We start from the raw sequence: 13,337 nt of genomic DNA, 5'->3' as shown, positions 1-13,337 counted from the left end.
TAAATCGTTTACTTCAGCAATTGGCAATTTATTACGCGAAAATTGTTCCACTGCTTTCCCTTCGGATCGACGAAACTTTTAATAAGAATTTTCCCCCAAAAAAAATATATTTTTGCAGTTAAAACAATCTGAGAGAGGATTTGAAAGAATATTGACAAGACGGACCCACCTAAGGCGGGTGAAGTGAATGAGTTAATTTGTACTGAGGTGAATCAATCGGCAAGAAATAATTTGCATGGCCTTTGATAGAGGCAATTAGTCTTCGGAAAACGCAGAAAGGTTTAAAAAGATACTTGTGTCTTGTTGAAAAGCACGAGTGGGGGTTTGTTATTGAATCGTCGTGAGCAATAGCGAGGATTTCAATAAATACAAAGAGGTTTTTCCGTCTCAGCGTGGAAAGATGCTGGTAGAATCCGAATCTGTACTTAGAGTAAATATTGTGCGAAGCTGGATGGAGGGTCGCAGGAGGAAGAAAGATGGGGGGGAAGGTTGATCAAAGTATCTTGACACCCTCAGGCGGGATATTTGATAGACTCCCCTTCGTCTTGAGCTCTGAGGCCCCTATATGAGGGACTCTTGGTCGTTAGCTTCGTATCTTGGTCCTATCCGCGAGAATGTTAAAAGCCAGTAGAATGGAAACTCGAAACGTATACGCCTTAGGGATCATGTCGAACATTACGTACCACTAAGTGGGAGTCAAGGGCTATAAAATTAGCTATTCCCAATTTTCGGTAGGCATACACGAGTTAGCAGTTTAGAGTTTGGAGTTAATAGTTGGGAACTTTTGGTGGGTACTAATGTATAGATTTTTAATTTTAGGTTATTGTGTTACCGAATTATTAAGTTGATTTAGCCCTCTAAGCTTGTTTAATTTTCTTCGGTAAATTTGGCTTTTATTTTAATTGTTTTGGGGCGATAAAGTAAAACTATTTGATTCATAATAATTTTTTTTTTTTTAATAATTGATCAATAACACTAAATTCAAGTCGTACAATTGAAGAATTTTAAACAAAAATTTCTTTTTCAAAATCTATAAAATTATCATTTAAAAAAAAAATTTTGAATGTTTTCAAAATAATTTCAAGTCAAAAAAAAATTTTTTTTTGGTATTTTAAATGAAATAATTTTTTTATCTTAAGTATATAATTTAAAACACAAAAAAAAATTATCAAATTTTTCCGATCAATATTTCCCGATAATCCAATTACGGAACCAAAAAACATCAAAAGTATGATAATCGGAGGCAGAATTTAACGCGCCTAATGACTGGATATAAATAGGGATCTAGATAGGCCAAATTGTTTCCGGTTTCCCGATTAATTCAGCGCGCCCCGTCCCCGTGTCCCGGCTTTTCCTCTTCTCTTCAATTGAATCGAAACGCGAATCGCGAACGCGGATAATAAGAGCGAACAAACATCGAGTTAAATTCAACGTGCAATTGACAGGCCAAGTTAGCACCGCGGTTCCCGATACCACCTCACCTTCAATTACCGCAACATTCAAAAAATAGGAACAGAAACACAAACAGAAGATCTATAATGTACCTGCTGAATAGACTTTCCGCGTTGCTGCCATTGGTAGAAATGTTCGGCGTTTATCGCCCAACCAGGCGCGAAACTGAATCCCTCTGAAGGCACTTGACTAGGAGGAGTATCAAACTTGTCCTTTTGAGAAGTTTGGCTCCTGAGCCACTCAACATTCCTGCAAGGATCGGGAAGTTCCGTGTAGACACCCTGTTTGGTTCCAAACCAGCTGCCGAGTATGCATTTTTCGTCCAATTCAGCGATCGGGTCCTTTCTCGACTGGGTCAGCTCTTTTTCTAAGTTGTACAGGGACTCAAATTCCAGGAAGGATATCACAGGCTCCTCGTGGTTGATAAACATGGACATTGGACCATAAACCAGCCCCATTTCTTCTCCAGAAAGGAGGTCCTGTTCAAAAGTAACAGATTTGGCGCCCAATGTGGGCGCTTCTTTTCCTTCCTGGAAATTGTTGTTGCTCGGATTGTGTCTCGGTGACCTTTTCGGCGATGAAGTAATCGGAAGGGAGTTGGGAAGAACTTCCAGAGCCGAGGTCGATGGCACACTTTGCTGTTTTTTCGGTGAAAATCGGGAAGTTGTCAATCTCGCGAGTTTTGATTTTGGCTTGGTGCCAGTTTGTCCGCCACTAGTTTGCTTAAGTTTCGGTAAACCTGACATCCTGGATACATTATCATCATCACTCTTCAATAACTATGTTCAACCACTCTAGTTACACCAATTATGAATAAATCACTTCAACATTACATCACACTAATTTTTTGAAACCAATAACTTAAAAATGATGAGTCAATAATGCGTCACGGAAAAAAGAGATCGCGTGCTTTCGGTTACGTAAAGAACACCCTCTTGTAAGGATTGAGTCCTCGGCGTGACTGAACCTGTCGAAAGCTACCCGGTTTGTACAAGCGGACTTCGAGCTCGGAACACAACGCGCGATTAGTCGTCGCGCGCGCGCATTTCTCTTCATATCTGTCTATCTTTTTGTATGGCCAACACACGGATCTAATAATTGTTGTTATTATTGATGTTATGTGTTCAGAGGACATACTTGTATTCAATTGTATGGATGTGAATTAAATGGCTTGATATTGAAGGCACTGGAATTGTGCGTGACTTTGTTGACAATAGGCAAATTATTGCTAATTGATTGGTAATTCGGTGTTTGTTTGATGCAGCTGCATTTTTAATAGATTTTGTCTTTGCAGGTGCTTCAGCCAATTAGGAAGAGGATTTTAATTAAAATTCATTGTCATTGTTGGTAATTTGTATTATATAAGTGTTTTTTTCTTTTGAAAATTTTGTTTTACTTTAAAAAAGGAAATTTTCTACGAAGATCATTTTTTAAATATTAGTTGTTGTTAATTAAGCAGAAAAATTTTTCAAGCAATAATTTTTTTTTTGGTTTAAAGAAATTTTGTTTCTAAAAAATTTTTTATCAGTAAAAATATTTATTTATTTATTTATTTATTATTTAATTTCAATGCCAACGCAGTATAGCCAGATGGCAAAAGTATGCAAAAATAGTTACAATAAAAGTACACGTATGACTAATGAAAATATAAAATTTCAAAAATATTAGATATTAAGAATTGATCGTTTTTCTTTACTTTACTTGGGAATACAATTATGACAAATACAAGAAAAAAAAATAAATTTGAGTATAAAAATTGAGCATTAAAAATTTAAGAGTTAAACTCAGTGGTACAAATTATACAAATTATAGAAGATGATAATCTGAGATGATCTAGAACGATAAACTCATGTAACAGAAATGTGTAAACGAATATCAAAGGTTTGAAAATTAGGATTCATTGTCTTCTTTAAAAGTTTGAAATTAAGATTCATTATCTCGTTCACGTTTCATGAAGAATTCAAAAGTACTAGTTTTAAAAGAATTTAAGCTAAGTGAATTTGTGACTTCAAATGGTAATTCCCTCCAAATTCGGATCGCAGAAACTACGAAAGAATGTTTAAAAGTAGTAGTTGAGAAGTTTGGCATTTTAAAAGACACATTGATTTGTTTAGCAGCAATTCATTCCGATCTTCTAATATCTGTGGATTCTTCAACGAAGAGACTTCTAAGGAACTTTGGTTCACCTGATTTTAGAAGTTTGTAGATGAAGCACGCTAACGAGTACATTCGTTTAGATTTAACCGTGAGCCAGTTTAATGAATGCCTGTAGGGAGTGATATGTTCATCTCGTCTTAAATTAAAGATGAATCTGATGGTGTTGTTTATAAGACGTTGAAGATTGTAGTCTAGCCTTTTGGATAAGTCAATCAAAACTATGGAACAGTATTCAACAATTGGAATTATGGTAATTCATCTACCAACGCTTCAAACTAGGCTAAATGAGCTAAGTAACTGTTTATGTTTAGGTTTAGAATATTTATTGATGAATTTGTAACATTGAGTTTATCTCTAGATTGCTATGAAATACTATTTAGGTCATCTTCAGTATTAATGACTATCTTAGGAGAGTCGTCATTTTTTTTAGCATAAACATTGCCAAGGTAAGTCCAGACATATTTGATTTTTAATTGTAAATTATAGTTTATTTTTAATTGTGAATATTTGTGAATTATAAAGTCAAGAATAAAAATTAAAATATTGAAAATTAAATATTATAAAAAATTTCAATCGTCTAAAAAACTGTCAGGGTTTGAAATTATTCACAATTTAATTATCCAGTTTATTAGCAATTAAACTTTAAAATTAAACAAAAAAAAATTGAACATAAAAGTAGTGAACTAAAGAATGATTAAAAAAAAACTTATTAAAAAGTATTTAAATATTCAGTGGAGGAAAAAAAATTAGCATGACTTTTTAGAAGCCCGGTTTTTCAATCAACTGTTGTGTACACGGGGTGAATATTATAAATGCATTTGTATTTTTCAAGGAATGGGAGTAAAATGTGTCGCCAAATTTAAAATTCAGCGGAGTAATGTTTGTAAATTCGGGTATATACAACAGTAGCAGTTACCATTATTATTATTATTGTTATTTAATACTTGATTGAGACGTTAAAATTAGGGACGGTTGAAAGCGAAACCGAGATGGGCCTGGAGATATGAAGTAACTCGCTCTCACTCGGGAGCGCACGCCCAGGGGTGAATCTGCATATTTATGGTGAATGTTCACCGCCCTAGAAGATTTTTGATGCATGCTAAACAAGTCAGAAGCTGTACTGGATCGGGTGTCAACTGAACCGGGTGAGAGTCATTTTATCACTGATATCTATCTACCTATCTACATAGACAGAGTGGCTGCGATACCAGTAATGACGGCTTTATTTGCGGACTTTCACACCCTCTTTGACATTTCGCACCCTTGTCCATGGGTGAGAATCCATCATGCTAAAGATTACCGTCCACAAATATTTTCTTTGATCTTTTATAAAGAATTTTTTTTTAGCGCAATTAAAATTCCTTTTATAATCCCGGATTATGATGCTTAATTTTCAAACATCTGATTATTCTTTTTAATTTATTGTATTAAACTTAATCTTTTTTTTTTTCAATTATTATTTATCCGCTAATTTTTTATCATTTCAAATTTTGTAAAAAATTTTTTACCGTGCAAAAGAATTTTTTTTTCAAAAATTAAAAAATTTCCAATTATAATTTTTCAACTTCCCGCCAAAAAAATTGAAAATTTTCTACTAAACAGAAATTATTGATTTCGGTCCGATTTTCGAAAGTGTGTGTGTGTGTGTGTGTGTGTGTGTGTGTGCGTGGATGTGTAGATAAATTTTTGACGTACGGTTTCTCAAAAACGAATCAACCGATTGAATTCTACGAGACGTCATTCAATAGAGTTTATCAAAACTTAGATCTGATTAGATTTGAGAGTTAAGGTAATACTACCGGTTTTAGAATTTGCATTCAGAATTTAATGAAATTTGGCATATTGGTACTTTATAATATCATAATTAAGCAGTAAAATTTTTGGAAGACTGGCGAGTCCTGAAAAAAAGATATTAATATTTACACATTTTTTCCTTTGCCATTGATCCTTATGGAAAATCAAAGACTTTATTTTATTTCACAAAACTGGACGTTCAGATTCTTATAAAAATTGAGACAACGAGAGAAAATAACATCCATAACATATTTAATAACAATCAGTATGGTTTCCGAGAATATGAGAATATTTATTAATAAAAAACATTCAAAATTTATCTCTGTCTCTCTTTCTCCAACGTGATTTAGTATAGGGAAATCTACTACGTTAATCAAACAAGGTTAGGTTTTGGGATTTGACTCTTGTGGTAACGGTAATACTACCTTAAACCATCGGGCCGTTCCGAAGATATTTAAAAAAAAAAACCAAAAAAAAATTTGAAATTTTATGTTTTTTAAAAATAACTTTAAAGCGTTCGGAAAAATCGTAATAAAAACATGTATACATTTTTTATGCTTAAAAAACTTCGTCGAATGCATTTTCGAAAATGAAAATCGAACGACGCATTCAAAAGTTATAGATGTTTAAAAATTCACAAAATTTTGTTTTTTGGTATTTTTTTAAGATATCTTCCAGATTTCTCAACCAATTGACATAAACCTGCACATTTTCTGTTTGTGCTTTAAAAACTGCGTCGAATGCTTTTTTAAAAAAGAAAATCGAACAACGCATTCAAAAGTTATAGTTGTTTAATAAATACATTTTGAGCTCGAAATGTGAAAAACTGTGCTTTGAGCTTGAAAAGCTCAAATATTAACCAAAATACACATTTTAAGGTGCTTCAAATTTAAACTTAGTAAATTTACTTTAGTCAAATTTACTTATTAAACAAAACCAATTGCTGATTTTAGATCCCCAAAATTCAATAAAAATTTTATTTCCATTGAAATTTTTTTTACAAAAATGCTGATCGGTCAGCAATTGATTGATTCAAACTTTAATTACACTCGTAGTAACATCAAAAAGCCCGGAATTCAAGGAACTTTTCTACAGTAAGCTTCTCCTCAAACGAATTGACAAAAAAAAAAAAACAACAAAGTTAAAATCTCGAAACTCAATCTCGGAATTTTAATTAACATTATAATTTAAAAAAAAATCCAAGTGTCGTTTTTATTTGAGCAATTAATTAAGATAAAATATAATTGAGAGGGAAAATGAGGTTGGATGTAGTGGTAATTAACAGACAGAGCGATCGAGCTCATTTCCTTGGGATGTACGCGTGCCTGTCAGCCAGTGGTGGTCCTTTCTCATCTGGGATGCTCTGCTGTCTCATGCGAATTCAATATAATATAATAATATATATAATTCTTGTGTATGTCCTATAGAAGTTAGACTCCACGGCCCGCAGCCATACACGAGCATGGTATAAATATCTATGTACCTATGTACGCATCTCGAACAGACTGAGGCTACACACTTTGAACCCTCATCTCTTCCCTGTTCCTAGTTCTCAGCCGGGAATTTTCGGAGGAGTCAAGTGGAATGGAAAACCAGAGGGATATAATAGGAGAAAACCGACGGCCAGGACTCAGACTACTGAACAGATCTGGCGGTTCGCCGCGAATAAGAGGGTGCTTTACGGGAAAAAGGTTATTGCCATGTCACTAGCTCTTGGATTATTAAGAATTGCGAATCATTTTTTCCACATGAACCCACGGCTGTAAGAAGCTTGTCATCTCTTTGCCGACACGCATACTTAAATTCTCTTTTTCATTAATAAGTATTATACAAATTTATTCCTCTTTATTTTTCGGGAAATTTAATATTAAAAAGACCAATCGGAAGTCGATTTTTAGAGCTTCTATTAAATTTTATTGAAAAAACTTTTGTAAAAATATTTTTAAATCAATTAATTGAATTTTTATTCCGACAGAAGAATATATTTGGTTTTAATTTTTGTTAAAAAAAAATAATTTAAAAAATTTCTGTAAATTATGAAGATATATCAATAGTTAAATTTCTATAAACATTTTTCAGCCTTGCTTGAACAAAATTGAATATTTGATCAAGTTTTTTTCAAACCTACAAGAAATCCACCTAAAAATAACTCACCGACTAAAAAATTTCATGAGCACGTATGTAAAAATAATGAAACCTTTCTAAAGAATCAATTTAACAAAGAAATTCCCTTTTTTGCCCTCAATATATTTTTTCCCTCAGCAAAAAGAGGCTTCACTACTTTTTCGAGGTAGAATGGGTAACCGGGACATGCGATATTTGCTCCTGACACACGTGAATACACGGATTAAGCTGGAAGGGACCGCAAAACATTCGCGCAAAGGAATGGATACAAAAAGGTGCACGCAAGGTTCTGATGGTGATATTATTATATGATGGGAATGGAGAGATATTAAGCCGCGAGCAATCTCCTCTTCCTGGGACTTTCCCGGGGGTTCATGTCCTGCAATATTCTCTACACACGTATACCTATACATAGTTGTCGTTTGATGTATCGCGGGCTTCATTTAATTACCCTCTGATCAGTCCGGTGAACAAAGTACTTTACACACTTTATGAGTTCACTTATTATACAAAAAGTTTATTAATCCATTTTTGACTCGTACGCCCATTTTCATTCATTTAAGCTTCGGCTGTTTGCAAAAAAAAAAAAGCTAACTAAAGGATAATTTGATGGGGCTTAGAAGGTATTTTTGTTTGGGAAAAAACGCGAGCGAAAGCTATAAAAATCCTCCAGGTGCTGGAATTCTTTTTTTGTAATTAATAATAACAATTAAAAAAAGATTTTAAATTTTTTTTTTGCAACGAAAAAAATTTTAATAAAATTTTCAATTTGTCCACGAGCATTTTATTAACGAAAGAATTGTCCCTTTAATCATATCACCCAATTTGCCTAATAAGCCAAAGTTCCGCACAACTGCTGAATAAATAATTCCGAGCTTAATTTTGCTCTTAGCAGGTGTCGAAATCTGTTAGACGTTTTCAAGTGTCGCCCTCGAGCGACGAAAGGAAAAAAGACGCGAGAAATATTGAAAAGCCGGCTCCCAGGATACTGTACACTTGTCATTGTTTAGGGGTTGGCGCTTGAGGGTGAAGAAAACTGGGGTGTCGATAAAAAAAAAATTCCAATGTATTAGTTTAGAGAGCGTTCGAGACTGTAGTTGAGCATTTCGACGTCTAAAGCATTACCCGGGAAGTGGGGATGTGTAACATCTCGTAATTCCTCTACCACGTGGGCGCTCACACACATACATCTATATCTACAACTGTAAGCGTGAATGAGGATGAGGATAAGAGCAAGAACAAGAGAGAAAAACAACCCCAGAATATGTGACTCAGAAGATTTATGAGACTCGTGTCGCAGCTAGACGCAGCAATCTTGCGGGATTCAAGCCCCAAATTGCAATGGACCTGCTAAAATTTCTCTGGTCTCCTTATTTTTCATTCTGATTGCGAGCGTAAACATTTATAAACAATGTACAACTGTTAGTTTGCAAAGCAAGTAAACTTAACGAAGAGATAATAAATTTTGATGATTTATAGTTATTTTCATTGCACATTGTATTGGATAATATTAAATACCTCGGCTTGCCTTCTTTCGCACGCGCAATTGTGCAATTTCTCCAGCTGTTGTTGGATGAGATAGAAGGCAGCATACTGCTGACTATCCGGAGAAAGTGGCGAGTCAGGAGAGTTTGGAGAGCCTAGACCCGAACTCTTGCTTCCGCTGGTTTTTATAGCTCCTCCATTTTTCCTAACACTTGTTTCTCCATTGTCATTTTGCGGAGATAACGGCGACAATGGAGATCCTATCCCCGAGCTTTCCGAGCTGGAGTTCACTAAACGCGGCCTGGAGCTACTCATCATTGGTTTGGGTATTCCGCTCCTACGGATCTTCTTGGTCTGCTCAGATTCTTTCCAATTATCGCCATGTGTTTCCTTCCTAGCAGATTTATTCAACGAGCCGCTCAATTTCAACCCGAATTCCTTCTTCACAGCTAATTTAGACATTCGATTAACGCCCGGCTTCATAACCAGATCGTTATTCACCAACTTTGAGCCAATGACAGATGACTTTGGTCTTATTTTGTTCAGCTTCGGGATATTCTTCAGGCTTACGTTCATAGACAGCGGTCTTCGTTTTACAGTTCCTGTTTCAGTGCTGGGGGAATCCCAGTCCACGTGGAAGATTTTTCGCCTGGTATCCATTTTTTTCTAGTTTCTTATGTTTAGCTCATGATAGCTGAATTCTGCCAGATGTTGCGGAACTACATTACTTTCAATGTTGAAATAGAGAAACTTGATATACGACGGCGTGGTTGAAGAAAGGCACATTAGAAATTGAAGACATCGTTATGATAGTTTGGATACTTGTTTTATAGGCCAATACCTTGATGAAATTCCAAAATTAAATGAATCTATCGGTTCGTTTTGGAGAAAAAGGCATTATCATTTCTTGTGATCAATTCAAAAATGATCCATTCGTTGTTTGCATTATTGGAAGCGGAATTTTTCCAGTAAAGTTTCATTTCTTGGTTGTCTTCTTGATTAGACTTAATATTTATTAATCAAAATTTGATATCCATTGACCCAAGAAGGATTATTGTAGTAAATTTACTAAATAATTAATATCCTGATAATGATGTAAGTCTTCATTAGTGGTTAGCACTGAAAATATTGAAGACAACGTGATGGAGGTTCGTATACTTATTTTGGAGAACAATATGTAGTTGAAGTTCAAAAACTAAGAAAATCCATCGATTCGTGTAGAAGAACGAGGCACTGTAATTCTTTTTGATCAATTCAAAAATGATTTCACCATCTAGATGATTATAATAATATTTCACTACTAAAATTTCACTTTTTGGTTAACTTTTTGATCAAAATAAGAACTCCACTTACTAACAAAACACTTTAACCAAAACTAACTTAAAATTATAACCTAAAAAAACTATTGCACCAAAAACACCCAACACTAGATAACAAAAAAGGACTATTGCACACTCCCGATGACTAAAATGAAAAGGAAAGGTTCCCAAACACAGCTCCTCGAGCTCGAACAGTGACTGACGTGAAAATCACAGACCCGTCGAAGAGCTCGAGGGTCGATAAGCGTATTTTCAGGTTCTTGCACTCAGACAATAGGTGCACTTGCTAGGAGTGCCCCCGGCAAACTGAAAGAGCCCTAGGCGGCTAGACTCACCCCAAACTTAGTGAGCATCGGCTCGACGATCCTCATTCAACATAACAGTCTTAGCCCCACGCATTAATACAAATAAATGTATAAACCCATACAACTCGGAATTGAAGAATAGTTTATGGTCTATCGTGTGTAGTGTGTAGTGTGCATCGGCACCCTATCAAGAAGTGGGACCCTCGTAGGCCGAGGCGCCTAGATCATCCCCCTTGTATCATAGCCATGGGGCAAAAAACTAATTACATTCAGCCACGTGGTACGTCGTAGAGGTTCAGTAGGTGGTTGCTCGGCCCTGACTGTTATGTTATTTTATGTATGCCTCCAAACACCATATTGCCAGCACCCACCACCGTCACGCAAATCGCGGTCGCATGAATTCCGATACACACCATAGATATTGCTGAACTTGCTCCTCTATCCTGCTATTGTCGTCAAATATAATATTATCTTGCATGTTTTATCTCATTCAAAGTGTTAAGCTTGGAATTTACATTTTAATATTTATATTTATTTTTTGCTTGTCGCTGCATTAGCATATCTACATAAATTTTCATTTACCAATCGAGGATTTAAACCCGCGGATTTATTTATTATTGATCACAAGAATTATTCAAATGATAATGATTTTAAATCGGGAATAATCGAGAGTAAAAATATTATCGGGAGTGATGAAGATAAATAGCCGTCGATTTTCGTTAATAATAGAAATGGTTATCAAAACTTTCATCTGGCGAGGGTCATATTGTCGAACGGCGGTAGCTCATGAATAACATTTGGATAAAATCTCATCGGTTAAGAGCTCAAACTCATATCAAGTGTTGGTACACATTTTCACATGAGAATGTTTGTGTGTGTGAGTGTGCGATTGGGAGTATGATGCAAAAACCCTAGCCAGATCCTCGATTCGCCCACGTCAAGCACCACGGGGCATACATCTAAATTGTATATATATATTTGATTTAGCATGCCAATGCCACTGCAGAATTAAACGCGAATGCGAGGGTGTGCGTTCCAAACCAATTGTAAGGGTTACAATGAAACTTTTATACCTTAACTAAAAACGCTTATGCGTTATTATATATTCTACGGTTCGGATATATTTATGTTTGTTTGGTAATATTTTGACACCGATTTTGCGGTCGAGTTCAAGGTAAATATTAATCGTACTTGATGCCATTGTTGAATTTACCGGAATTGCAAACTTTGGACAGAAAAGTAAACAACGTCTGACAAACAATTAATCTACAACTTAGTCACAAAATAATTACAACACGGAAAAAAAAAACAGGAATAGTTACAGGAATAGAGTATAAAATGTAAAATCGGTCCCGTCGTAATCAAAACTAGAAAAATTACAGTTTGAAATAACATTTTTCTAAATTCAATTTTTGAATTTAATTTTCAGAACTTTCAATGTAAATATTACATGTTACAATGTAATTCTTATACAATCTGTAATAATTACAATCTGAAACTGTAATTTTTCCAGTTTTCATCTCGAAGCGCAACGTTGCATTATATACTGTAAATTTTCCAGTTTTCTTTTTTCCATGAAGGACATTTTAAATAATCGTTAAAGGAATTTTAATATTCCTTGAATCTCAATTATGAACTTAAAAAATTTCAAATTTTTCAAGAGATGCTTATCGTTGAAATTTGAAATAAAATTTTCAATTATCGATTCGATAAGATTCATTTCTAAAACCATCCATGAAACATTGAAATAATAATAGAAAGGGGGTTGATGTAGGAGATTACTTCATGTAAGCCGGTGTATCCCATTATGGTTTAGCCGCACGACGTACGTTAGGAAGATTATGCGAGACCAAATAGCTGATGCTGATGTTCCGTACCCTCGACATAATATCCTCATATATAAACCCTAAATTTCTGGCCCTGGATCCGAAATAGGCTTAAGTTACGCATCATTTAACAGTAACATATGCAATTGCATCAGTACATACATGTTTGATACTAAAACGAACTGGGGTGTCAAGCGAATTTATTTTCCGCCCTGCTATCAACTTAATCCACTTTATTAAAACTTTTGCCTTCCGCAAACCCCTTTTAATTTTCAAATTGTGCAGAATATCAGAACTTCGCATGAATATCTGGCCCTTTAGATTTTTTGCTTTTCACCACCTCAATATTCTTCCGTTGAGAGTTTCTAAATTCCTAATTCTAAGAAAATTCCATCTACCAATTCTAGATAGAGAACTTTTCTTCATTGCCGACAGAAGTTCAGTAAACTTGCGGTTCAGGCAAAGAAAAGCCAGAGCTCTGCGTTATCAACAGACACTAGAAGAGGAAGCTCTTCTCTCGCAACATTGGCGGGAGCTTTATCAAAATAGTTTTCCCTGGAAGAAAGCTCCTTTGACAGTGCTGCCTCTAAAAAATCCCCGGTATCCATAACAGGGGCGGATTCGGCAGCTTACACGCGCTGAGACCTGACTATGGATTTGCCATTATTTCGAACGAACAAATATTGTCCTTCGGGCAACTACCTGCGGCTTTCTCCAACGAATGGAAAATCCCATTTTCGACGAGCGTTAAATCCTCGATATACCACTCAATCCTCTTCAATTTTTAACAAATTTCCCCGGTCTTTCAATTTGATCCCCTTTAATTTGTTTTTTTGGTAAAACGATGTACCTCTAGAATTTCTAATTAAACTTTC

At 35.1% G+C, this 13,337-nt stretch overlaps 1 protein-coding gene across 5 annotated transcripts in view; it reads right to left on the bottom strand.

Moving 5' to 3' along the window:
• Window positions 1-13,337, bottom strand: part of LOC123273088 (protein sickie) — a 180,616-nt gene that overhangs the window by 136,739 nt on the left and 30,540 nt on the right. For 4 of the 5 annotated variants that reach the window (XM_044740279.1, XM_044740281.1, XM_044740280.1 and 1 more), the window contains exon 1: window positions 1,545-2,213. The exons of the other annotated variant lie outside the window; for it this stretch is intronic. In XM_044740279.1, the coding sequence (XP_044596214.1) occupies window positions 1,545-2,198 (654 nt within the window). In that variant the 5' untranslated portion in view covers window positions 2,199-2,213. Of the gene's footprint in view, window positions 1-1,544; window positions 2,214-13,337 lie in introns of those variants that run through there. 5 annotated transcript variants of the gene reach the window in all.

This window comes from Cotesia glomerata, linkage group LG10, assembly GCF_020080835.1.
Source record: "Cotesia glomerata isolate CgM1 linkage group LG10, MPM_Cglom_v2.3, whole genome shotgun sequence".
In the NCBI taxonomy this organism is placed as follows: domain Eukaryota; kingdom Metazoa; phylum Arthropoda; class Insecta; order Hymenoptera; family Braconidae; genus Cotesia; species Cotesia glomerata.
This window is presented reverse-complemented; position numbering and strand designations above follow the sequence as displayed.